General features: G+C 46.0%; 1 protein-coding gene and 1 non-coding gene across 2 annotated transcripts in view; one reads left to right on the top strand and one right to left on the bottom strand.

Moving 5' to 3' along the window:
- Hhat (hedgehog acyltransferase) overlaps positions 1-25,545 on the bottom strand; it is a 261,641-nt gene that overhangs the window by 212,459 nt on the left and 23,637 nt on the right. Inside the window, exons 4-6 of the mRNA XM_021171103.3 lie at positions 19,627-19,740; positions 5,338-5,532; positions 4,153-4,386 (exon numbers count right to left, since the gene is read on the bottom strand). Coding sequence (XP_021026762.1) covers positions 4,153-4,386; positions 5,338-5,532; positions 19,627-19,740 — 543 coding nt within the window. The remainder of the gene's footprint in view (positions 1-4,152; positions 4,387-5,337; positions 5,533-19,626; positions 19,741-25,545) is intronic.
- Positions 23,569-23,684, top strand: LOC115032554 (U5 spliceosomal RNA). Its single transcript, XR_003838199.1, has one exon. It is a non-coding gene; the product is annotated as a U5 spliceosomal RNA (small nuclear RNA).

A 25,545-nucleotide genomic window follows, 5' to 3' on the forward strand; every position in this document is an offset into this window, starting at 1 on the left:
CTGCTTGTCCCTGCTGGGTTTATTTCCACGTGGGATGCTGCTGCCCCCTGGTGGTAAAGCCTCCTCACCCTCATTCACTCCAACACTCCAGAGTTCTTCCATTATTGCTCTTCTATCTTCCTTTCTTCCTGGTCTTTTCCTCTTAGATTGAATTTGTAAGCCTCCTCCTGCTTACAGAGGACTTGAGAACTCATCAGCATCCGAGGCAAATGCAGGAATCGTGTGCCCTTTTATTCTATGTGTGTATAAAGCATATAGGGTGAATGTGTAGGTTTGTGTGAGTGCAGGAATCATGTGCCTTTTTATTCTGTGTGTGTACAATGTGTGTGATGTGAGGTGTATGTGAGTGTGAGTGCAGGAAAGTATGTAAAACTCAAATGCCCTTTTATTCTTTGTGTGTATGTATAGTGCATGTGAGGTGAGTGTGTATGTCCCTGTGTGTGCAGGCATCACATGACACAAAGCACAGGTAGAAGTCAGAAGACAATCTCAGGTGTCAGCACCTGCCTTTCACCTTTTTTTTTTTTCTGAGACAGGGTTTCTCTGTATATCCCTAGCTGTCCTGGAACTCACTTTGTAGACCAGGCTGGCCTCGAACTCACCCTTCCTCTGCCTCCCAAGTGCTGGGATTAAAGGCACGTGCCACCTTTCACCTTGAGGCAGAGTCTTTTTGTTCACTTTTGTATATGTCAGTCCAGCTGAACCATGAGCTTCCAGGGACTATGCTGATCCCTAGCTCTACACTTGGGCATTACCATGTCTGGCTTTATGTGGACTCTGGGGGTCTGAACTCAGTCCTCACATTTGCAAAGCAAGGCTCTACCCACTGTACAACACTTCCAGAACCCAGTCTGACGTTTTATTTAGTATTTATTTTGTCCTGTGGCTTATTGGGTACTTAATTTTTCTGGGATTATTTTAATAAACATGGGCAGACCATAGAGGAAGATTTTGATTTGCCTTTCCAAAGTCCCTAACCTCAGCAACTAGAACAGGTAAGGAAGAAAGAAGTAAGACCTGAGAAGACTGACCCTGCAGGGCGAGACCACCCATCCTCGCAGACTGATGCTCAACAGACCAGCAGTCCTGCTAAAGGTTTGGGTGAACCATGGCCTCAACATCTGCTTCAGAGGACAAGGCATAGGACCTGATACACGCTCTTATTGTTCCTGTCTGAGCCTAAAGGCTGCAGTTGGAGAGGAGAAGGGGAATACAAGAATGGCTTTGCATCCCAACAAAGTGCAGGTCCCACTGGGCAGGTCCCTGTGCACATGACATAGCTGGGGGAAGAATTTGTTTCCTCTGGATGGCTTTAGTCTTCGACTTCAAGGATTACTATCCATCCCAGGGGGAGAATGGGGTTTAGTTCAAAAAGTTATTGGCTCGAAAACTGAGAAAGAGCCAAGTTCACAATGTCAAAGAAATTCCAAGAGGCAAGATGAGGATGGTCTGAGCCCACCAATCCTGTACCAACTCTGACTTCATCCCATTCCTCTGATAGACTCAAGACAGTGGTCCTCAGCCTGGGGTCTGGGGCAAGGCCTGAGAATTCACATCTCCACTCCTGATGGTGCTACAGACAGGAGCCATACTTTGAGGTCATGTGCCATCACTAAGCCACCTGTAATCTAAAACATAATCTCAAATGCAGACCTAAAATCATTTCATAATCAAAGAGTGAACCTCGGGAACCAACCAGGGTGTGAGAAACGATACAGCAGCCCACCACAGTAAGGAATGCCAATGACACTGGAGGATATCTTAAGTGTTCCCCTTCCAGCAGGCCTTTCCCAGCGACTCTAGACTGATGCTATTGCTATAATGCAAACACCGACTTTTGGATAAATGAGTAACTCTGGAATTATTAAGATGAAATAAGCATTTTCTAAGAACCTTCCTTTTTCTTCACTGAGCATCTTTCATATTGTCCCAGAAACAGCAACACCTATGACTCTGTCCTCACAGACACATACATGCATATTTGTGTTCTGTGTGTGCATGCATGTGTAGGCTATATGTGAGTGCATGCATGTGTGTGCTGTATGTGTGCATACATGTTGTGAGTTATATATAAGTGCAGGCAATGTGTTACATATGTGTGTGTGTTGTATGTGTGCATGCACATGTGTGCTCCACACACATGCCAGCATGTGTTCTGTGTTTGTATACATGTATGTTATATGTGAGTATAAGTATTCATTGTATGAGTCCACATGTGCATTCTTGTGTTGTGTGTACATTTGTGTGTGTCTGCATGTGTCATATGTATGTGTGTTATACATGTATTACATGCGTGTGTTGTGTATACATGTCTGTTTATGTGTGCCTATGCATAGTCTCTTCAAGATGTCTGTGCTTTGGAGGAGGCAATGAGTCTTGGGAACCACTGTTTTAAGTACTAACACGTAAGCTAAATTCTTCAAATATGTCTCAGAACATTAGTGGGAAGGAGAAGTGCAAGGACAAACGTGGCTTGCTGTGACATCTAGACAAGAATGCTGGGTAGAGAAGGTTTCAGGCCCCTGCAGAGTAAGAGCACACAATCAGCCAGGAACATCCTTCAACTGGATTTGCTCTCTCACTTGGCATCAAGAACAATCTGAAGCCATGTCAGGGCCACTGCATAAGCAGTCTGTGAATAAGAAGGGAGGGAGCAAGCCATCTGCTAGCAGCAGGCAATGCCATCTCTTCCTACTAGCTCAAGTGAACTATCAGAATCCAGCTTCCTGTCCCTGGGCCTTCCCTGCAATGGAACTGCTCCTGAAATTCACTGTAGCCACTTAGGAACCAGGTGGCGGCTGTCCCCTGAGAATCAGGGCCCCTCTGCCCCACCCAGGAGAGACTGTCCACCTTTAGGTTATTCAGACAATAGTGTGTGCTCGGGTCAGCAGCACACCTAAGTGGGGAGACACACATGTCACAGGTGAGCACAGCAAACACCCAAGTCTCAGGCTACAGTAGGGCTCCTCACTGACTAACTCAAAGCAGCCTTCTCAGCGCTGACGCTTACAAGTTCAAAATGTCGACCAACTCTGAAAGTGCCTAGGTGCTCCATGCCCTGTCAAATGCTCAGCTGTCAGCTTCATCTTTTGTGCAAATTAAATAATCCATCTCATTATTATGCAAATTTGTTTTAATCTTGAATAAATGGTAAAATTGTACATATATCAAATAATTGTTTCAAAGTAAGTGCCTTTTATGATTTGCTCATAGTAAAAGCTTGATTTGTATGCCTATTTTATATACACACACCCCAGGGTTGAGTAAAAATTCCTCTGGCAAGGTGTCTACAGGAGTGTCTCTAGGACCACTCCAGAATTCGTTGAAAATTCTGTCCCAATCACAGTCAACATGTATTTAATGTTTTTTTTTTTAATTCTAGTCATCAAATCAAAAGGTAGCTTTTCAAATCAAACGTTCAAGCCTGTGAGGTGGCTCAGTGGGTAGACGCAAGGACTTGCACACAAACTTCACAAACTGAATTCAATGTCAGGATCCTATAATGTGATAGGAGATACTGATTTCCTACAGATGTCCTCTGAGTTCCACACATGCACATGCACACACATGTGCACAAATATGCATACGCACACGAGCTTGCACACAAACACGCACACATGCACACACACAAGCACACACAAGTACACGCGCACACACACACACAAGCACGTGCACACACACATACAAATACAGAAATAAGAAATTTAAAGTCAAACATGCTAACACAAGTTAAGCCAAAGACAGTAACTCAGGACTCACATGCTGGGAAATAATGCAGGAAGATATTAAAGTCTTTGTTTCCCATAATCAAACCATTCAGTTTCTTCAAACCCGCAACTCATAATTCAGGAGAGCCTGAAATCTGAGCGAGGTGCTCTGGCATTGAAAGATGTCATATTATAATATAGCCCTAGCCACACTGCAGCCATTTTCTATTCTATGTTCACAATAATACAAGATGGGCAACCACTGCCAGAAAACACCAGTCATCACCCATTAGACTCTGAATTACTTTTGATCGCACATTGAAAAACCTTTTACTGTTCCCAAACTTTTGTGAACCCCATATTCAGTATGCAACCCCATTTGCGGTCACATCTCACAGTCTAAGAGATAGGGACCTTCACCAGCCCAGTCCCCAAAGGACTCTACCTGTCTGAAGAACTCCGGGAAGTTAAGGATGGGCCCGTTGTGGAAGACAGGATAATAGAAGACGTAGGTCAGCAGCCAAGGGTAGGAATAGGAGACACCTTGCGCAGACGGAGGAGGTTGCGCAGACGGAGGCTGCCGGCACAGCTCCAGGCTGAAGCTGGTGTAGTACAGGCAGCGAACAGTGAGCGTGAACTGCAGCAGGTAATACTCGTTCTCTGTCTTGTACCACCTTCTCTGCAAGAGTGACAAGAGAGGGAACAGCCTGTGAGTTAGTGGTAAGATGGCACCAGCCCCTGACAGAGGAGCTGGCTGGGGAACCTGGACTAGATGGCTTCCCCCAGGAGAGAAGCTACAAAGAATGAGAGTTGAGAACAAAGGATTTACCCAGTGGCAACCGCTGCAGGCAGCGTAGCTGCAGTGTGGCCGGTGGTAGAGCATGTGCCTTGCATGTTGGGGACCCTAGGTCCAACCCTCCGCACCAAACATAACACTCCATATACAGGATTCGAAACCAGGAAAAAAGACTTTATGTGGTCCACAAGGGACTTAGCAAACCGTATACATAACTAACAGCCATACAGGCTGCCACTTGCCCAACGTCCACCTCCAGCAAAGACGCAACTGACAAACAATTGTATCTGTCAGAATATCATGTCAAGGTTTGGTCTGTGGCCTTAAGAAAAAAAAAAAACCAAACCAAACAAAAAATGCTGGCTGTTCTCACTGTCTACACAAAGTGCTTCTGTGATTAGCTATATGAGTAGATAATTAATAACCCTATTCTATCATCTAAGAATAAAAGTACTTGTCTGACTGTCTTGGGGCCATTGTAGACATTGTGTGTCATAACGAAGATAAATGGTCCCTAAGAAACAGTGCACACTACATGGATATTTAAGCATATAGAGAGGGTATGGCTCTGTTTCTAGCCCTCGGATCCCATGACATTTGTCATCCTCTGTCAACATCCAAACTGGGAGAAAAGGTGATCCAGGACAACCTCACAGGGACTCAGACAACAGACCCACGACTGCTGAGTTCTGCAATAACCCAGGAAGGCCACTAGGTGGAGCCCGGTGGAGGGGTTACTGCTGCTTTGTGTGTGTGGAGGAGGTCACTACTGGATCAGAAGCCAGGGTGCCTTCCTCTTCCCTGTGGTAAGATGGGCAGGAGGAAGACGCTTACCTTAACTTCCTCCACACTTTGCAGCCTTAGGGTGGAGAGCAGAAGGAGAGAACACAGCCAGGACAGGAGCACGGATCGGAACTGAGCCACACAGAACGCGATGGTGCTGTGGAGAAGGACCATGACCACGCCTGGCGCCCCCAGCACGCACCAGCAGGCCCACATTCCATAGACCATGACAATCCAGGGTCTGTGCTGTAGAGGGGTGGCCCAAAGAGAAGGACAAGAGGTGAGTTCACAAATGTGTCTGGAACACACCCTTATGGCGAGGGCACGTTTTTGTGACCAGAATCCAAATCTTGTTCTCACTGCCCTGCCAGGTCCGCCGACTCAGGCAGTCAAGTTCCTGTCCTCAGCCAGCGAGCGCCTCCCCTACTACACCCCACAACGGTGAGATGCTCAGCTGACTTCCGAAGGGAAGACAGAAAGCACCAACTGGGAAGACCGCACTCCCACACCCTGCGGACAGCATCTAGATGCCAAAAGGAACTGTCATGTACCCTTCTGGGAGCCTTAGGAGAAAACAAGCTGTCCACACCAAAGCTTTCTGATATCTTAGACTTATAATCTTTTTGGAAGGTCCAACTGACACACGTTTGCTATGGATGCCTAAGAATTCCGCCCAAGACAAAATCATAAACTAACTTGAGGACTACGGGCCTTTTTTCAATTTCTCTTCATAACTCAATTTTTTTCAGTTCTCAAGTGTGAACTTCTTAGATGACACTTTGGCCCAGCTGAAGCCAAAAGGTTGGACGCCCTTAGCATACCATTTACAGGTCAAATTTATGTCACAGAAAAACGGCATCTTCTCATCTTTTCGCAATGTCAAGATCTTTAACTGATTGACATGTTGGTCCCAATTAAGAGATTCTGATTGCTATTCTGTTCAACTAGAAAATAACTTCGTTATTCCACTGATTAACTAAACAGATGTATTAGCTGTCATGATGTCTCTTCCTTATGCCCAACTGTTAAATCCTTTATTTATAAAACTGCAATAGGTCTGGGGAGATGGCTCAACAGGTAAAGCACCCTCTGTGCAAACATGAGGAGCTGAGTTCAAATCCCTAGTACTTACATAAAGCCACGAGTGAAACATGCACCTGTAACCTCAGCACTCCTATGGAGAGACAAGAGGCAGAGGCAGGAGGACCCCTAGAAAATGGAAGGCCAGCCAGCCTGAAGCACGTAGCAGTGAAGAGACCTTACCCCAAACAAGGTAGAACCTGAAGTCCAGCACTGAATGTTGTCCTCTAACTTCTACCCCTCCCTAGTGGTACAGTGAAGCCTCACTCGTGCACATAGACACACACACACACACACACACACACCACCACCACCACCACCACCATACCGCACACACACAAACACATACACAGATAGTTTTTAAATTACAATAAGGGGCAAGCAAGTGGCTCAGTGCTTGTTGTGGGGCAGTGGGCTGCACACAGACAGCATTGGTCTTGAACTCTGGGGAACCCAATGGGTGGTGATTTCCACCTACATGGGACAAAAAGTGTTTGATCATGTCTCCTAGACCCCTGGCTCCTGTCGAAGTTACTGTCCCCACAGCCTCCCCACCCCCGCAGGAGAGGTGTGTGACTATTAGTCACACAGACAATGTCCCAAGCTCCTGGCATTCTGGCTAGACTCCATCCCCACAGTTACCTGACTATATAGCCAGGTATGCCCCTCCCCACAGTTACCTGATAGCCCAGCCCACTATAAAAGTGGCTGCTTGCCTCCACCTCAAAGGGTAACAAGCTCAGAGCTTGTCACCAACTCTGCAAGTCTGGCAGTGTGAGTTCCACCCCCTTGGGAAGGTGGAAGGAGAGAACCAACTCCACACACTTGTGCTCTGACCACATATACCCTACACACACACACACACACACACACACACATGCATTATGAACACACAACAAAAAGGACTGCAGTGAAGAGATGGGCATGTCTGAAGAGGAGGGGGCTCGCCTCGCACATGCCAGGCCTTTCATGTGATCCTTGCTCTACCAAAAAGTAAAAAAAGAAAAAGTGATAATTTTTTTCTTTTTATTTTATGTGTATGAGTGTTTTGCCTGCATGTATGTATATCATGTGTGTGTAGTGCCCACAGGAGATGGTGGAGTGGTTACAGATGGTTGTGAGCTATCATGGAGTGCTGGGAACTGAACTCAGGTCCTCTTAACTGCTGAGCTATCTCTCCAGCTACCAGGTTTTAATATTAAATGGCAGTGTGTCAGCATAGTTTACTGTCTAAGGCTTTTCAGTGACCATTAACGATCTGCAGGGTCTTCAGCAAGTTACATAAGCTCTCTGTGGCTCCACTTCTTAGTATATAAAATTGGAGCAACAAAGTATTTCTCAAGAATATAGTGAGTATAATGAAATTGTTTGTGAACCACACTTAGTACACACAGGCAAAGTTAGGGCTCCTTGGATACTTCTCAGAGTGCTTGCCTGGCATGCATAAGACACTGTATTCTAACCCCAGTAATTCACAAAATGTTTATACGGACACATGCCTGTTATCTCGTACTCACATGGAGAGGCAAAGGGGTAAGAGTTCAAGGTTATCCTCAGTGAGGTTGGAGCTAGCCTGGGCTATGAGATATACTATTTCAAAAAAAGTTAGTTGGAGCTAGCCTGGGCTATGAGATATACTATTTCAAAAAAAGTTAGTTGGAGCTAGCCTGGGCTATGAGATATACTATTTCCAAAAAAAAAGTTAGTTATTTCTAAGAAATACGATGCTATGAGTGTGTGTTTTGAAGGATGCACTTTCAGAAACTTTTCAAAACTGAAGAGCTGGATGAATGAGCTTATACCTTCTGCTAAAAAGGATGAGCTGGGCCTAGTGACCTGGGCCTGCCCTAGTCAGGATGCTGAGGCAGGAGGATCACAAGTTTAACACCTGTCTGAGCAATTGAGTGAGACCTTGTCTAAAAACAAAAAGCAGAAATAGGACTTAGCCTAGTGACATAGAGACTAGTGACACAGAGACTACCTGACAGGCATGGAGCTGAGGTTCAGTCCCCAGTACAGCCAGAGAGACAGACAGAAAAAATGACAGAGACAGACAGAGAGAGTGGATGCAGGGCAGACCTGGAGTATGGTGACTTGCCCATCCTGTCCTAGGAGACATGGTCACCTCTTCCACAGACCTATATTTCAGCTCAAAAGAACATCTGCAATGTGAGACTAACTCAGCTGCTTTTACATTCCAAGAAAACCAGAGAAATGTGAAGTTCATTTTTACGGTTTTTTCCATCCTGCTAACCCCAGAAAACAGCCACATAAATTTGCCTCAAACTTTCCCCGGCTCTCTCACCTCTGGGCAGGGTCCAATTTTCAGAAATGAGGTCGCCAAAGACTATTTTAACACATGGTTTTAGCAAGTGGGGGAAAATGTTCTTTTCAACACCACCTACAGCTCTGGCTATGGGGACTGGGCACACATGGGTACACACGTTTGCGTACCCAGTCACACTTTCAGTAAGTGCTATCTGATCTGCTGGGAAGAGCCTATTTGTTGAGCTTCATTTGAAACTTGTCTCAGACAGAAGCTGCTCCAAGTTAGGGCAGAAAGAACCTTCAGAAATATGTAACAGCACTGTGTGGACCACCAATACTCCAGGAGGTCTATGATGGTGCTCACAAGAGCCACTTTGTGTACAGATAAATGTACCCCACATACCTTGTGCAGGCAGACAACACCGGGTGCTGTCCTGAGACAGAAGGGGAAACGCTCTCCCACTGACCTTGGACTCATCAGCCTGCACGCTGCCTTCACCCTCCTGAGGAGTGAAAGTGGGATGGTGGACTAACACACCATCTTACCTACACAGAACTGGTGTGTGAGCCAATGCCACCAAAACACTCATTTTTCACATTCAAAATGTTAAAAAGCCATTGTAATCCTCACCTGACCCAAATATCACTAAAACCCAGATACAACATGGACAGCCCCAGCCTGACTCCATGGCAGGGCAGGGCAGGGCAGGTCCCACTGCCATCCCCACAGTCCCTTCTACACTCAGGCTGAGCTCAGGAATTGGTGGTACAAAGAGGGGTCGGAACACCAGAAGGGCATGTCCATATGCAGAGGCCTAAGCAACCCCACCCCACCCATCTCCACCCTGACGTGCTCATGTATGGGTCAAGCATTCGTCTGCTCCTAGGCATATCAGTATGGGGCCTGTCACATGAACCAGGACAGAACTGCTTTTGCTTTTCAAAAACAATTAACAAGAAACCACATGCATTATGTTTTATTCCAGAACTATGCTTCTAACTCGTCACTAAATGGCCAGGAAAGTCTTTCCTAAGTTCTCTGAGATCTGAGCACACGTACACACAAGTACACACACACACACACACACACACACACCATGTCGGTCTCGGGTTTATTTAAAAGATAGATTTATTTTTATTTTATGTGTATGAGTGTTTGCCTGCATGTGTGTCTGTGTATCATGAACATGTCTGGTGCTTGAAGATGACAGGAGACAGGGTTGGATCTTCTAGAAATGGACTTACAGATGGTTGTGAGTGCTGAAATCTGAACGTAGGTCCTTTACAAGAGCAGTAAGTGTTTGTTTGTTTGTTTTGTTTTTCGAGACAGGGTTTCTCTGTATAGCCAAGAGCAGTAAGTGTGCTTAACCCCTGAGAAACCTACCCAGCTCCCAGACTCAGGTTGTTAACACTCAGCATTGCCTTAGGTAGGATTCCTATTGCTGTGATGAACCGCCATGATCAAAGTAACTTGGGGAGAAAACGGTTTATTTGGCCTATACATCCATATCACTGTTCATTATTGAAGGAAGTCAGGACAGGGACTCACACAGCAGAAGCCTGGAGGCAGGGATTGATGCAGAGGCAATGGAGGATGCTCTTCACTGGCTTGCTCCCCATGGCTTGCTCAGCCTGCTTTCTTATAGAACTTAGGGCCACCTGCCCAGGGGTGGCACCACCCCACAACCAGGCTACACCACCCCCAGACTTAAACACACACACTCACACACAAACCCAGGCATGTGCACATACACATACACACACACACACACACACACACACACACACACACACACACACACATCTGGGCTTCTCCAGCCCAGGCTGATACTCACCTGCTCACGACTCAGGAAAGTAGAATAAAGTGAGTTCTGATGTTTCTAATTTAGAACTTCACATTTTAAGCAAATGTAACTTTATGCAGTTTTCCTTCTGTGTATATATGTGTATGCATACATGTTTATGAGCATACATGTATAATGTGCATGTGTTTAGAAACCAGAAGTCAGTCTTGAGTGTGTCATTCCTTAGGTACCATCTACCTTGGTTTATTTATTGAAGTGTGTGTGTGTGTGTGTGTGCGCGCACACACACACACAAATGCATGTGTGCTCATACCAGGATGCTTGTGTAGAGGTCAGAGGTAACTTGTTAGTTACCTCAGAGTTTAGGACTCAGTTCTCTCCTTCTACCATGTAGATCCCAGGGATTGAACTCAGGTCATCAGAATGGAGGCAAATACCTTTGTTCTCTGAGATATCTCGCTAGCCCACAACTTGTTTTTTGAGACAGGGCCTCTCACTGGCTTCAAGCTTGCCAAACAGGCAAGGCTGACCAGCCAGTGAGTCCCAGGAATTCCCCATCTCCTTCACCCACCACATCCAGCCTTTTTGGTGTTTGTTTGTTTGTTTGTTTGTTTTATGTGGGTTCTGGGAATCAAACTCAGATCCTCACACACACAAGGTAAGCATGTTACTTGCGAGTGGTCTCCCAGGCACACAATGTTCTTCTTCTAGCTGGGACTCGTGCTGAGATAGTTGTACTTTGTGTTCTCACAAGAAATAACACCTTTTGTGCTGCTGTGCTTCATTCAGTTCCCCCAAAAGGACCTTTCACAAAACCACAGAATATTACCACAACCACATAACGACCATCTGCCAAACTTACTGGTTTCCCATTTCATCTCCCTATGTTCTACACTCATCTATCACATGTGAAGGTTCAGTGTGCACCCCCACAACATGTGAAGGTTCAGTGCACACCTCCACATGTGAAGGTTCAGTGTGTACCCCCACAACATGTGAACATTCAGTGTGCATCCCCACAACATGTGAAGGTTCAATGAGCATCCCCACAACATGTGAAGGTTCAGTGCACACCCCCACAACATGTGAGGGTTCGGTGCGCACCCCACAAACACCCGGAACAGTTTTGGAATTCACATGCACTCCCTTTATGCTCCCCCAACCAGCCCATCTCCTACCTGTTAGTCTCTTCTCCATTTCCAAACTGCTGTCATTTCAAAGAAATCATACAGACTCAACTAAAGCTGCTGTGGCTAACACCCATTCTCTCTTGCAGTTTTCCATGGTATGGATAGCCTCGGTTTGCTTACTCACATACCAGCTGAAGGGCATCTCAGATGTTTGCAAGTTAGGGTTATTTTGAATAAAACTGATGTCCTCATATCTGCACAGGCTTTTGATGTTAAAAATAACTTCTCATTTTCCAGAATGAATGAATTCCTGAGCAAACACTAACTGATGGCATGCCAGTTATATGTTTGACACCACAAACAGCTTTCTGGTCTACCACCATTCAACACCAACCGGGGTACATGAGTGCCCCTGACATTCCGCATCCCCACAAGCATCTGTGGTGTTTCCATGTTTCAGCAGAACCTTTCTGGAAAGAACATAGTGCCATCCCATTGTGATTTAATATGAATTTACAACAGTCTGGCAATGGTGATTTTACAAGCCTGAATGATGTGGTACTTGGTTAGATGGACTGAGAGAACTCTGTGGAAACACACACTGACCCCACTTAGCTCTCTGGATTCCAAGTCTTCAGTTTTTTATAGAAGATGAGAATTAAAACAGGGAAATTTTCAAAAGTCCAAAAAGCACAACTTTCTTAACAGCTAACCTAAAGCCAAACCAAGAACTCCACGGCCTCTCTGATGGGATACAGCACACACCACAGAAAATGGAGACAATCAGACTCCATGCCACATTCCATGGTGACTTAGGCTGACACTAACCCACTTCTCAGAACAGAACATGGCCATTTTCGACCTGGTAACCTTCCTGAGTAAGACAAAATCCTTTCTTGTTCATAATACATAAATGTAAGCAGAATTTAGCCTGGTACCTAGCTCAAACAAATACTAAATGGCAGAATAAATGGTTGAGTGGAAGAAAAGAAAGAATGGATGGATGGATGGATGGGTAGGTGCGTAGATGGATGATTGGGTGAGAGGATAGATAGATGGATGGGTGAGCAGGTGGATGGAGGGGTTATTTGATGGATGGGTGGGTGGGTAGGTGGGTGGATGGGTGAGTGGGTTAGTGGATGGGTGTGGGTGGGCAGGTGGATGGGTGAGTGGATGGATGGATGGATGGATGGCTGAGTAGATGGATGGGGGGTGGGTAAAGAGATGGTGGTGATGGGTAGAGATTGATGGAAGTAGACAGATGAATGGATGGGTAGATCACCTATAGATGGACTGTAGGTGAGTAGACAGGTGAACACATGAAGATGGATGCATACAGCATTCCATAGACAGGTACATATGCTTCCGCAGGTGTTCAGAGTTAACTTGACAGATAACAAAATTAGCATCCAAGTGTTGGGCTTCTGATCCTACTGTGAAAACCTACCACCTTCCAAGTCTCAGGTTCTACTTCAGTCCTTAGAAAATGATCTCTTCCCTGTCAATACAGACAAAGACATCACTTTATAGCTCATGACCAGCCTCCTGCCTCCTCTCACAACCGCTTGCCCAACCTAGGAAATGGTTCCTCTAACAGAAAGTGCTGTCTGCCCCTCTAACACTATGGAGTGACACTAACGAATCCATCAGAACGATGCATCGGCTACAGTCGGCACCGATGACAAAGCCAGAGTTTCTCTCCCTTCTTTTGAAGTCTATATTCTTCAAGCCTTTACGAGGGTCAGAACCCAGAAAAACACTCTGGCAAGAGCCCTCCCCCCACCACAGCACCTGCTTCTGCTTCAGCTCACCCTGTGCTGTGGGTACCAGCGGCAACAGGATGTGCCTCAGATGCCCTGGCTAGCTTAGGGCTGCAGTGAAGAGTGAGGGCTCAAAGGTTTGGTTAGCGCTCCCACCAGCACCAGATGAGACTACGTAGGCCAAGAGACCACGCAGCAAAGCACTGTCTGAGAAAGAAAGGGAGTCAGTGTATATTCTCCTGTGTGCCGTGGTTTGTCATGTTTTATTTCATCAATAGCAGTAGGTTCTAAAATAAGTAAATATATACTGCATAACACACACACACACACACACACACACACACACACACACACACATGAAATCTCTCCAAAGAAGAAAGAGCAATCTGCTCCATCTGAGTCCAGACAGCTGCATCCCAGCCAGATCTTCCTGGCAGTCAAGGTCAATAAGTCTTTATCCCAGTAGCTTCACCTCATTAGACAGGCACTGATGGAGGGAGTGGAGTGGGTTCCAGGAGAGACATCAGTGCCCGAGGTTCCATTTATGTGTGGATCTGACACTCCTCAGGGAGAGACTGTTTACCCCCATGAAGAGGTTCCTCAGCCTGTGCATATTCTGCAGTGAGGACCTGAGCCGAGGGGCCAAGTCTAACCACGCCATCCTCCAGCCAGACCACATCAAGAAAAGCACTGAGCTCCAGACCAGGCCAGCCTTCTCAGAGCTCCTACAGGATCGTTTTAGTTCTGAAGGCTGAGAACACAGTGTCTCAGGTGGTGGAAAGCCACAGAGGCATGAGAGAACGGGGGCAGATGTGATCCGTCCCCACAAAGTCCAATCATAATACACCCACAGCCAGAGCTCAGCCATTACTCAACCACCCTCGAGCTCCTCACAGAGAGGGCCTGACCTAAAGGAAAAGCATTTAATCTCAGCCAAGAAGCTCAAGGGGAAGCTTTATTACTTTACATGACCAGAGAAAGGGAAGAGGGAGGGAGAGGAGGGAGTGAAGGCGGAGGGGAGAAAAAGGAAGCGGGGAGGGCTATGCTTCTGCAAGTAGCCTGGCCCTCCCTGGGAGGTGGTGACCCACAAAGGAAAAGATCCATCCTGGATGAGATGGGGAGCATTGTTCAGGAGTCAGGGTTTTGACCAGACACCATCTGACGCCTGCCCCCAACTGGAATGCTCGGGCTTCTCCATCAGGCTTCTCGCTGCCCCCCAGAGGAAAGCAGCGTAGATACGGCTGCAGCTCAAACCTTCCATCCTGAAAGAGCACCAAAAACAGCTCTGCCAATGAAGGCCAAGAGGAACACTTCACCCAGGTGGTGAGAGGGCTGGAGCTAATGAGGCCAAGGTTGTGGTCCAGACACAGAAAGGCCAAGCCGGCTCTGACAAAGAAGCACTGTGGCCCGGCCACAGGCGGATCTGCCAGCCAGCTGCCTCACAGCCCAGCCTGTGGTCACAGGAAGGTGAGACACACAGGGAGATGGCTCAGCTCTCACTCTGCCTCCTTCCAAGAAAAATGCAAGGCCCTCCTCCCCAGCATGGGGTAAGACGTGTTCTGCTGAGGTTAAGCTGAGTCTGCCTGCCCAGCCAGGCCTCACAGCACCACATAGGAAGCTGAACAAGGGAGCCCTGCTTCCCAAGCCAGAACTACAAAGCCAACTCTGGCAGGCCTCTGACTACAGTGGCCAGCATGCCTGGCCTACTCCTGGCCTTGTGTACTTACTGAGAATGGGAGGGCCACCACAGTGCCAGTGTGGCTCAGTGATGAGCATCCCTTCACTTCTGACTTCCCAGGCAGCTGGGACTCCTCGCCCCAACCCCCAGGAAAACAATCTAGCTCCCATTCTTATTCCCTGATCAGCCTGAAATAGCAGGTCAGAAATACACAGTCACAGGGCCAGATCCTGCCTCTGTCCCTAAGGACTGTGGAATCCCAGTCTCCAGTGTAAGGGATTGAACCCAGCCCCCCCACCCTAGGCACAGATATAGTTCTGCCACTGAGCTGCCTCTCAGCCTGCATCACTCCTTTCTTAATACGACATAGGAAACTTCCAGGAGCAGGACAGATGTACTTAGAGAGTACTGCTTTGCAGCCTCTCCCCACAGTCCCAGGAGCCACAGCCACCCAGATGTAGATCTGAGGACACAGTGGTGACTTAATGGTAGCACTTATTCCAAACCATTCCAAGTGCAAGTTCTACACCTAGGGTTCAACTGGCTTTGGCTAGACTGATATTAATATTAAGAATAAAATGCATACATTTTCCTTGTGGCTATTCTCTAATACAGTATCACAGCTATTTAATGTCTATATTGTACTAGAAATTATAAGCAAGACATTGGGAGTATTGTGCAGGTTATATGTGAATGTTATGCCATTTTGAACCAAGGCGTTGGGGGCCACTGAGAGCTCTTGGTGCATAAATGTCCTTGACAACCTGGGTTTGACATCCTGTCACACAACATGGGAAAAGAACTGACTACAGAAGGTCATCCTCTAACCTCACACTTGTGCCATGGAACATACGTGTGCATAAGTGAATGTGTGTGTGTGCACACACATACACACACACACACACACACGCACACACACACACAGATAGACAGAGACACACACAGAAACAGATACAGAGGGCGGAGAGAGACAGAGAGAGATAGAAAGTAACAGAGACAAACAGAGAGAGAGAAAGAGAGAGAATGATTTCTGAATTTATATCAAGGACTCAGGCATCTGTGAATTTTGACATATTTAAGGGTTCCTAAAAGCAATTGCCCAGTAGACACCAAAGTCCACAGCAACACTGCCTCCGAAGAGAAGCCCAGAAATAAAAGCTTCAAGTAAACTGAATCCCGCAGCGGGACCAAGTGTCCAACACATAAACCCTCGGGTTCATGGTTGAGCTGCATGCAGAGCCCAGCAGCTGTCTCATTTACCACTGCACACCAAACACACTTAGTGCCCCACTTCCGAGTCTCCTGTGCATGGAATGATGTCTGATCTGGTTCTCTGCAACTTCAATTCTTAGCTCACCATCATGAGTCATAAATTCACCAGTGCTGGTCACCGCAGCTATAATCTGTTCTCTACAGCTTGTCTGTGTCACCAGGATGGACACCAGCTGCATCTGGCTTTTCAGCCTCAGAGAGCAGGTCAGGATTCGCACTGTGACCTGTGGGTGTGTGTCATTGGTTTGCCAGGGATATACCTCAAAGGACACAGCCAGAACACATGCCTCCTTTCCAGGAGGCCTTGAGTGGTCAATGCCCAGTTTCTTCAGGGAATCCATGTTTATTTTTGCCAAACTGTAAAGTGCAGATTGATAACTTCAGTCTGTTTTTAATATATAGTTGCTTAATTATTAATGAAGTTAGACTTTTCTCCCTCAAGTTTAGAGATAGTAAGTCATTTTCTTATGGGTTTAAAATAAAGCTTTATGTTAGAAATAGAATGTTAAACTCTGGGACTGGAGAGATGGCTTACAGGTTAAGGGTACTTGGCTACTCTTGTGGAGAACCCATGTTCAGTTCCCAGCACCCATACTGCAGCTAACAGTTACCTGTAACTACAGCTACAGGGGCTTTGATGACCACTTCTGGATCCACTTGTACCAGGCATACACATGGTGTACATACATGCAGGCAAGACACATATACATAAAAATGTTTTAATTTAACTCAGTTTTGGAGTTTTTAAATTAACATATTTATTTTATGTGTATGAATGTTTTGCCTGCATGTTATATCTGCACATGCCATTTATACCTATTGCCCAAGGAGGCCAGAAGATCCCCTGAGACAAGTTACAGACAATTTGGAGCTGCTATGTGGGTGCTGGGAACTGAACCCAGGTTCTCTGGAAGAGCAGCCAGTGCTCTTAACTGATGAGCCATCTCTTCTATCCTCACGAAAAAAAAATTAATGATAAACTTCTAGAAATATTGTAAAGAAAAATAAACAGGAATTAGAGAAATTTGATAACGTATTAAGAATAAATAAACCCTAATAGTGAACGCTGAGGCAGACCCACCCCTCACCACCTCAGGGGCAAGAGTTCCCGTACATGCTTATCATCTGGTCTGCTCAAAAGGCCTCTGGTACTTTCTAACATAGCCAAGCCTGATAGACTCTAACATCTTAGCTTTGCCATGTCAGAAAGCAAGAGACCACTGAGGGAAAGAAAGTAACCAATATCGCTAAAAAGGAGAGCATGCCCTTGAGTCTTCCATCTTCTAGAGCAGGGGCTGTCAGCCTTCCTAACGCTGCAGCTCCTCGCTCTGTGGTGACCCCCAACCATGACATTATCTCATTGCTACTTCGTAACTGTAATTCTGTACTGTTATGAATCGTATGATAAGTATATGATATGCAGATGATCTTAAGCGAGCCCTGGGAAAGGGTCCATGGACTGCCCCCAAAAGGGGTCATGGTTCACAGATGGAAAACCACTGTCCTAGAATGGACAGGATCAACAAGCACCAACTTTGTAGAAAGAGAAGATGCTCAGATAAACCCCTAACAAACCAGTGACCAGCCTGTTCCTCTGGCTTAGTGCTGGTCTCTCATGCTCTGGACTTTCAGGGCTATAGACCCTCTGTTCCGTCACCCTCTTGAGTGTTTCAAGAGAATGGAATTTGTCTCCTCGGTTGGTCCAGGCCAGTCAGGTTGTGTCTGGGTCTCACTTGCCGATTTCCAATCACAGGCTCATTCTTTACGTTAGGAGGTAGTAACAGGAAACGTGCATCAGAGGATCCCAGGCAAAAGCCAATCAGTCCCTCAGTGGCAGGGGGTCCTCCTGGAAGCTTCTGGGGCTTCTTCCTAGCTTGCCAGCCCTGTGAAGCTGCCACAATCCAGCTTGCTGTGAAATCTCTTTTCAGATATCTACTCTGAAGATCCCCTGTCCCAAGCTGAATCAGGAACAAACCAGCAATGGAACTGAGCATAATCTGCTACGGCTACCACATTGCTCAATATTAAATGTAGGTTGTGTGTGTGTGTGTGATGTTCCTGTACACACACGAGCACATGTGTACACAGGTCAGAGGTCAATCATTCCTTCATTCCTCAGGAGCCATCTCCCTTGTTTTCTTAAGACAGTCCCTCATTGGCCTGGAGATGACTAAGCGGGCCTGACTGGCTGCCAGTAGCTTCCTGGGGTCCGCCTGTCTCCAGACCCTTGGTGCTGTTTTTCAAGCACTGTCACATCCGGCCATTCTTTATGTGGGTTCTGGGAATCAAACTCAGGTCACTGTGCTTACGCAGCAAGTGTGTCACACACACAGTATCTCCCCAGCTCAATTGCTACTTTTTAAAAGATTAATTGTTATTCTACATGTATGAATTTTGGCTTATGTGTTTATCTATACAACACATGTGTGGCCAAGATAAAGGCTACTGATGCCCTGGAACTGGAGTTACAGACCATTGTTGTCTTAGGGTTTCTATTGCTGTGATGAAATACCATGACCAAAGCAACTTGTGTGTGTGTGTGTATGTGTGTGTGTGTGTGTGTGTGTGTGTGATGTGTGATCAGCTTACACTTCCAGATGATGGTTCATCACCAAAGGAAGTCAAGTCAGGAGCTCAAACAGAACAGGAACCTGGAGGCAGAAGCTGATGCAGAGGACATGGAAGAGTGCTGCTTACTGGATTGTTCGGCCTGCTTTCTTAAAGAATTCAGGAGCACCAGCCCAGGGATGGCACCACCCACAATGAGCTGTGCCGCCCTCATTCATCACTAACACAGAAAATGCCCTTACAAGTCTTATGGAGGCATTTTCTCAATTGAGGCTCCCTCCTCTCTGATGACTCAAGCTTGTGTCAAGTTGACATTAAAAAAATAAAATCAAACTAGCCACTACAATTGTGAACCACTATGTGGGTACTGGAAATAGAGCCTGGGTCTTCTGGGAAAGCAGCCAGCGCTCTTGGCTGCAGAGCCATCTCTCCAGGCCTTGTATTTACCAACAATATAACTTCTGCTCCCTTCTGAAGTGAATGAAGCCACATATTCTCCCAAGCTAGCCTTTACTAAAGCATCCCACTAGGGATGCGCTTAGTGAGCACCAGCTGAGGTTAGCTCACTCTGAAACCTTTGCATACAATGGTTTTAGAAGATAACCTGGAGGAAGTCAACACAGGGGAGTTGAGAAAACACTTCACCCGACACGTCACTTCAGCTAATGCTGTTCCTGGGCTTCCCCACTGATAACCCTGTCTCCAGATTCACAGTTCAGGCCTCTTCACCAAAGCCAAAGGAGAAAGAGGCTTAAAAGCAAATGACACATGACTCCTACCTTCTTTGTGAGTAACGTGGCCAACTGAGACACAGCCATATGGCCAATGAAGAGCCACACCAGCCTCCACTTCCCCCATTCCATCCAGAAGTTCCACTCAAAATCAGTCGGGTCCTGGGGGGGAGAGCAAGAAGTGGTATTACCAGTGGAACTGCGGCGTGTGTCAGGCAACACATGGGGAAAAGTGCTCAGAGTCCAGATTCTGCAGATGGCATTTGCCCACTTAGAACTCCAACCTCCCCACCCACCTTGAACTGTCCCCTCTAGCCTGGCTGTCTTCCCGCCATTCTCCAAATGTACTTTTCCTTCTAACGCAGAGTCTTCATGGACACAGATTCTCTGGGATGGAACCCCATGTTCTTAGCCCACTTTGTAAATAGTGGAAAGGAGGCTGAAGGGTTTAAATTCATGTACCCAAGGTCACAAAGTCAGCATGGTAACTGGGAAGGTCACATGGTCATCATGGTAACTGGGAAGGTCACATGGTTAGCATGGTACCTGGGAAGGTCACATGGTCAGCAATGTAACTGGGCAGGTCACATGATCAACATGGTACCTGGGAAGGTCACATGGTCAGTGTGGTAACTGTACAGGAAATGAACTACTTTAATTATTAACTTGCAATAAAAGAATAATTCTGATATGTGCCTGCACCTTCTACTGGAGCAGCTCCAGGTACCAGGGTCCATGTCTGTTATGCATGCACAAGGGCAGGTAAATGGACATGAGGAAATTCAGCCTGAGGAGCCTCAATGATAAACAACAGCAAAGCTGAGCCCAGAAAGGACATGCAAGTGGCCGGCTGCCCACACATGCAGCATGGACAGGGAACACCTCCTCCTATGATGGTCAGAGCTTCTTCTCAGCTCATGTAGGTGCATGTAGCCCATGCCTGCTAAAGGTGGACATCCTCCCTAGCCTTACAAGAGGATTCAGGACCTGGAGCCAGCTTTAGTGGAAGGGGAGCAAAACATTTTCTTTTTTAAATTATCCCTTGTGGTGGTTTGAATAGGGATAGCTTCCATACACCCATATGTTTGAGTGCTTGGGCCATAGAGAGTCACGCTATTAGGAGGTGTGGCCTTGTTGGAGGAGTATATCACTGTGAGGGCAGGCTTTGAGATCTCAGAAGCTCAAGCCAGTTCACTTCCTGGTGCCTGCCAATCAGCATGTAGACCTCTCAGCTCCTTCTCCAGTACCACATCTGACTGTACACTGTCATGCTTCCCACCATGATTAGAATGGACTGAAACTGCGCCAGCTCCGATTAACTGTCCTTTATGAGAATTGCTGTAGTTGTGGTGTCTGTTTACAGCAGTGAAACTCAACTAAAACATTCCTTAAGCAGCCTTTGTCTGGTATTTAGTCAGAGCAACAAGAAAAGTGACCAAGTCTCCTGTACTTCCTGCCCTTTGTTAACTAGGATGCAGTCCTGAACAAGACCTGTTCCGTGACAACACTGGTTGGCAGTGGATGGGGGGTGGGGAAATTCCACAAAGCTCCACCCACACATAAAGAGCTCTAGGCAAGTAATGGATGCTAAGAAAGAAAGAAAGAATCAGCCTTCTCCAGGTATAGGTGGTCCAATCGCAAGTGGTCAGCCATAAACACATATAAATACAAGCAATACTAAATGGCCTCAGCACACTGTATGTACAAACACATACACTCACATTCACACACACACTAACACACTCTCACAAACACTCTCACACACACTCACACACTCTCACATTCTCTCTCACACACATGCACACATACACATACTCTCACAAACATTCTCACATACACACACACTCACACAATACTCTCACATTCTCACATATACACACTCACACACTCTCACACACACTCTCACAATGTCTTTCTCACACACACATCCATACACACACACTCACACACATACTCTCACAAACATTCTCACATACACACACTCACACACTCTCACAATGTCTTTCTTACACACACACACTCTCACCAATACTCTTTCACAAACAATGTCTTTCTTACACACACACACATACACACACTCACAATGTCTTTCACACACACACACATACTCTCACAAACATTCTCTCACACACACACAACACTCACTCTCACACACTCATTAAAGAAGAGATCATTGAAATTGAGAGGAATTGGGGGGGGGGAGGCATGAAAGGAGCTGGAGGGAGGGAGAGAAGCTGTAAACAATGCAAATTCATTGCTTATATATGACATTCTCAAAAACTAAAATAAAAAACCTTTTAAGTATGAAAAAAAATCATGACGCCCCTCTCCAACCTCTCTGATAAATCACAACTTTTCCAAACCTCAGCCTTCAGGAAAAACCTATCTAACAAGGTGCAGGATAAGGAGGAGTTATTGATGAGGCTAGACCTTTTCCCCTAAGTTTAAGGGTTCTATGCCATTTACCTATGAGAGCTCCTAGTGCTGGTTTTTTTCCTTGTTTCTTGTAAATAAATACTTTCTGAACTGGGTGTAGTAGTGAATGCCCACAGGAATAGCTCTTGAGAAGTGAAAGTTGAGATCTGAGAGTTCAAGGGTCATCCTCAGCAACTTGAGGAGTTCCGGGCTAGCCTGGGCTACAAGAACCCCTGTCTCAAAAAGACAACAATGGAACACACACACACACCAAGGACACAACTCAGATTGGGAAAGCACTGTCTACATTTTCTCTAAAGCATTTGGAGAGAAGAGTTGTAAGTCACAAATGAGGCCAATATAAAAGTTTGGAACCATGACCCAAATTACATAATTCAAGACAACTGTGGTGTTAGCACTCATGATCCCAGCATTTAGGGGTTAGATGATCAACGCCTAGATCAAGAAGATCTAGGCAAGAGGCAAGAGGATCAGAAATTCAAGAATATCGTCAGCTACAGTGGTTAATTTGAGGCCAGCCTGGGCTACATCATGAGATCCTGTCTCAAAAAAAAAAACCAAAAAACAAACAAACAAAAAACAACAAACAAACAACAACAACAACAACAAACAAGCAACGTAGACTCATGACTCTCCTACAAAATTTCACAATGTCAGCTCTCCCAAAATGTCATAGAGATAGTGTGTGTCCCTATACCATGGAGAAAATCAACACCTCCAGTCCTTTGGGAGCCACAGCCTCAAAATCCCACACTTATATTCAGAGAATTTGGTTTCTGCTCAGAAAGCCATCACACTTTCACGAAAGCAAGTTAAAGTCCGACATGGTGGGGCATGTTTGTATTATAACATTTGGGAGGCTGAGGCAAAAGGGCTATCATAAACTTGAAGCCAGCCTGGTCTAGAGCGTAAGTTCCTGTGTTTGAGACCAGCCTGGGCTAGGTAGTTAAGACGCAGTCTCAGGAGGGGGAAAAAAAAAAAGTAGTTCCTCCAGCCTATACCTAAGGTGCAGCAGTTACATGATCCCATAATAGCGCATGAACCATTAGGAGATCTGGGTGAGGCCTGTGGATCTGACTGCACTGGGGTTGCTCCGTTTAAAGAGTTCTCTATAGTGGTGAAATTCTCCATAAGTTTTGATATTGTTGCAATTTCTGTAGGTGTAGTTATTTCGAAATAAATGGGTTTTATAGAAAAGAAACAGAAGTCATAAAGTCCCCATAAATTAAATACAAGTGAGTTCCATGTAACTGAACCAATAAGCCCGGACCTCCGCTCCGCCCCCTAGCGGTGGCCGTGTGATTTGCCTCAAAGCCCCATGAGTCAGACTTCACATTTGCATACCCATCATTCCTTTCACGTAATACAATTTTGAAGTTTAAAATATATATGTATATTATGTGTGTGTATCTATTTCACCCATCATTTCGAGCTAAAAAGACTTATTACATTGACATATAGACAAGATGCTGGGAAGCGCTGGGGCTGAAAAGTCACCGTCCACGTACTAGGAACTGCAGTTACTGGTGAGCAGAGCTTTCGCCCATCTTTGACATACTCTGGTTTCTCTTCAGATCGTATAAATCTTTCGCCTTTTACTAAAGATTTCCGTGGAGAGGAACATATCTGAGTCGTTATCAATTTTTTGAGGTCTTGCTTCTTGCAAGACTGATATTTGTGGTTCTAAAATAAGACAGCTAGATGTGAATGAGTTTGTACCTTTGTGTATAAGTTGGAAGTGCTGTTGAACTCCTACCCTGCTAATGAATAACAAAGTCCTCAACAGAGGTGGTTTCATTCAGCCAGTTTCTCTCACAGGTGCATGTCTTGTCATGTGACTTCCCACTTTCTCTTTTTAGCAAGGACACCATTAGTGGTGACATCTCTTTAAGAACTCTCACAAGTAGCACTTGCCCTGCTCCTACAGGATATCGCTCTGTCTGCTGCAGCTTCTCCCTGCCTCCCATGGAGCTATGTGTGTAAATACACTTTGATGAGGCCCTAAAGATTGTTCCCAACCTAAAGATTGGACGTGACCATATGAGGGACCCTACTCAAAAAGGTGTGCCTTTGAGACACTTCAAATTGAGAGCCACATCCCAGAGACAGCTGCAATTCAAACCTAGAAACTAGAAAACTAAAGAGATTGGCATTCAAAGAAGGATGAAGAGATAGATGGGCGGGTGCTCAGGAGCACTAAATATCAGGTGGCCTTCAGGTGGATAAAGACGGGAGGTGGCTCCTCTGGGTGATAATGAACACAGAACTTTTCCATCAAGGCAGGAGTGGCTTACATACATGTACCCCTGATGCGGGTCATTACCAGAACTGTCAGGAAGAAACGAGGTCCTATTGCCCTGGCAGGACCTGATGGGAGGATGGCAGCCAGGAGGGCAGGCCATGGGGCTGAGCTTGGTCCTGACAATGAAAACTGCAGTTCCTCCAAAATCTGACGGCCCCTGGCCCCGTGTTCATTGTCTTACACTTCTCTTCTGCTAAGCCTCTTGCTCAAAGGTAAGTCTGTTTATTTTTGCCTTTGGCAGGCATTTCTGTATTATCTGAAATGCCTGACTCGGGACCCACATGGGAAAAATTATCACCCTGGGTCATTGTCAGAGATGCGGTAACGCTGAAAGCACCACAAGCCTCTGACCCTACATTCTTACTGATGATTCTAAAAGACGCAGTCCTAACACAGAAACATCTAGGACAGGTGCTGCAAATGTGAGTCCAATCTACATCCAATTCTGTAAGTGGTGATATGTATGTATCTGGGTACACATGCAGGTAGGGGACCCTGTGTGTGTGGGGGGGTGTCTGTCTGTCTGTGTGTATGTGTATGTCTGTCTGTCTATGTCTGTGTGTCTATGTGTGCCTGTGTATTTGTCTGTGTGTCTATGTGTGTGTCTCTGTATGTGTCTGTCTGTCTGTCTGTCTGTTTGTCTGTGTGTCTATGTGTGCCTGTGTATCTGTCTCTGTGTGTATTTGTCTGTCTCTGTGTGTGTATGCCTGTCTGTGTCTGTGTTTGTGTGTCTGTCTACGTGTGTGTGTCTGAGTCTACATATGTGTGTCTGTGTCTATTTATGTGTGTCTGGGTGTGTCTGTCTGTCTATCTGTGTGAGTGTGTCTATGTCTGTGTCTGTCTGGGTATGCCTGTGTCTGTGTGTGTCTGTGTCTATGTATGTGTGTCTATGTCTATCTGTGTGTACCTGTGTGTATTTGCCTATGTATATGTGTGTCTGTGTGTGTGTGTATGTCTGTGTACATCTGTGTGTGTGTGTGTTTGTATGTGTGTGTGTGTACACCATAGCACACATATAGAAATCAGAGGACAGCTTGCAGGAGTCAGTTTCTTCCTTCCTGTGGGTTCTTGTGCCTGAACTACAGTCATTAGGCCTGGCAGCAAGGCCTTTACCTACGGAGCCATCTTACCAGCCCTGTACTCAGCTTTTTTCATAGATTCTAAGGAACTGACTCAGATCCCCATGTTTGAATGACAATCACGTTCCTGGCTGACCTATCTCCCCAGTC

Source organism: Mus caroli, unplaced genomic scaffold (genome assembly GCF_978045245.1).
Source record: "Mus caroli unplaced genomic scaffold, Mus_caroli_1 scaffold_1, whole genome shotgun sequence".
In the NCBI taxonomy this organism is placed as follows: Eukaryota; Metazoa; Chordata; class Mammalia; order Rodentia; family Muridae; genus Mus; species Mus caroli.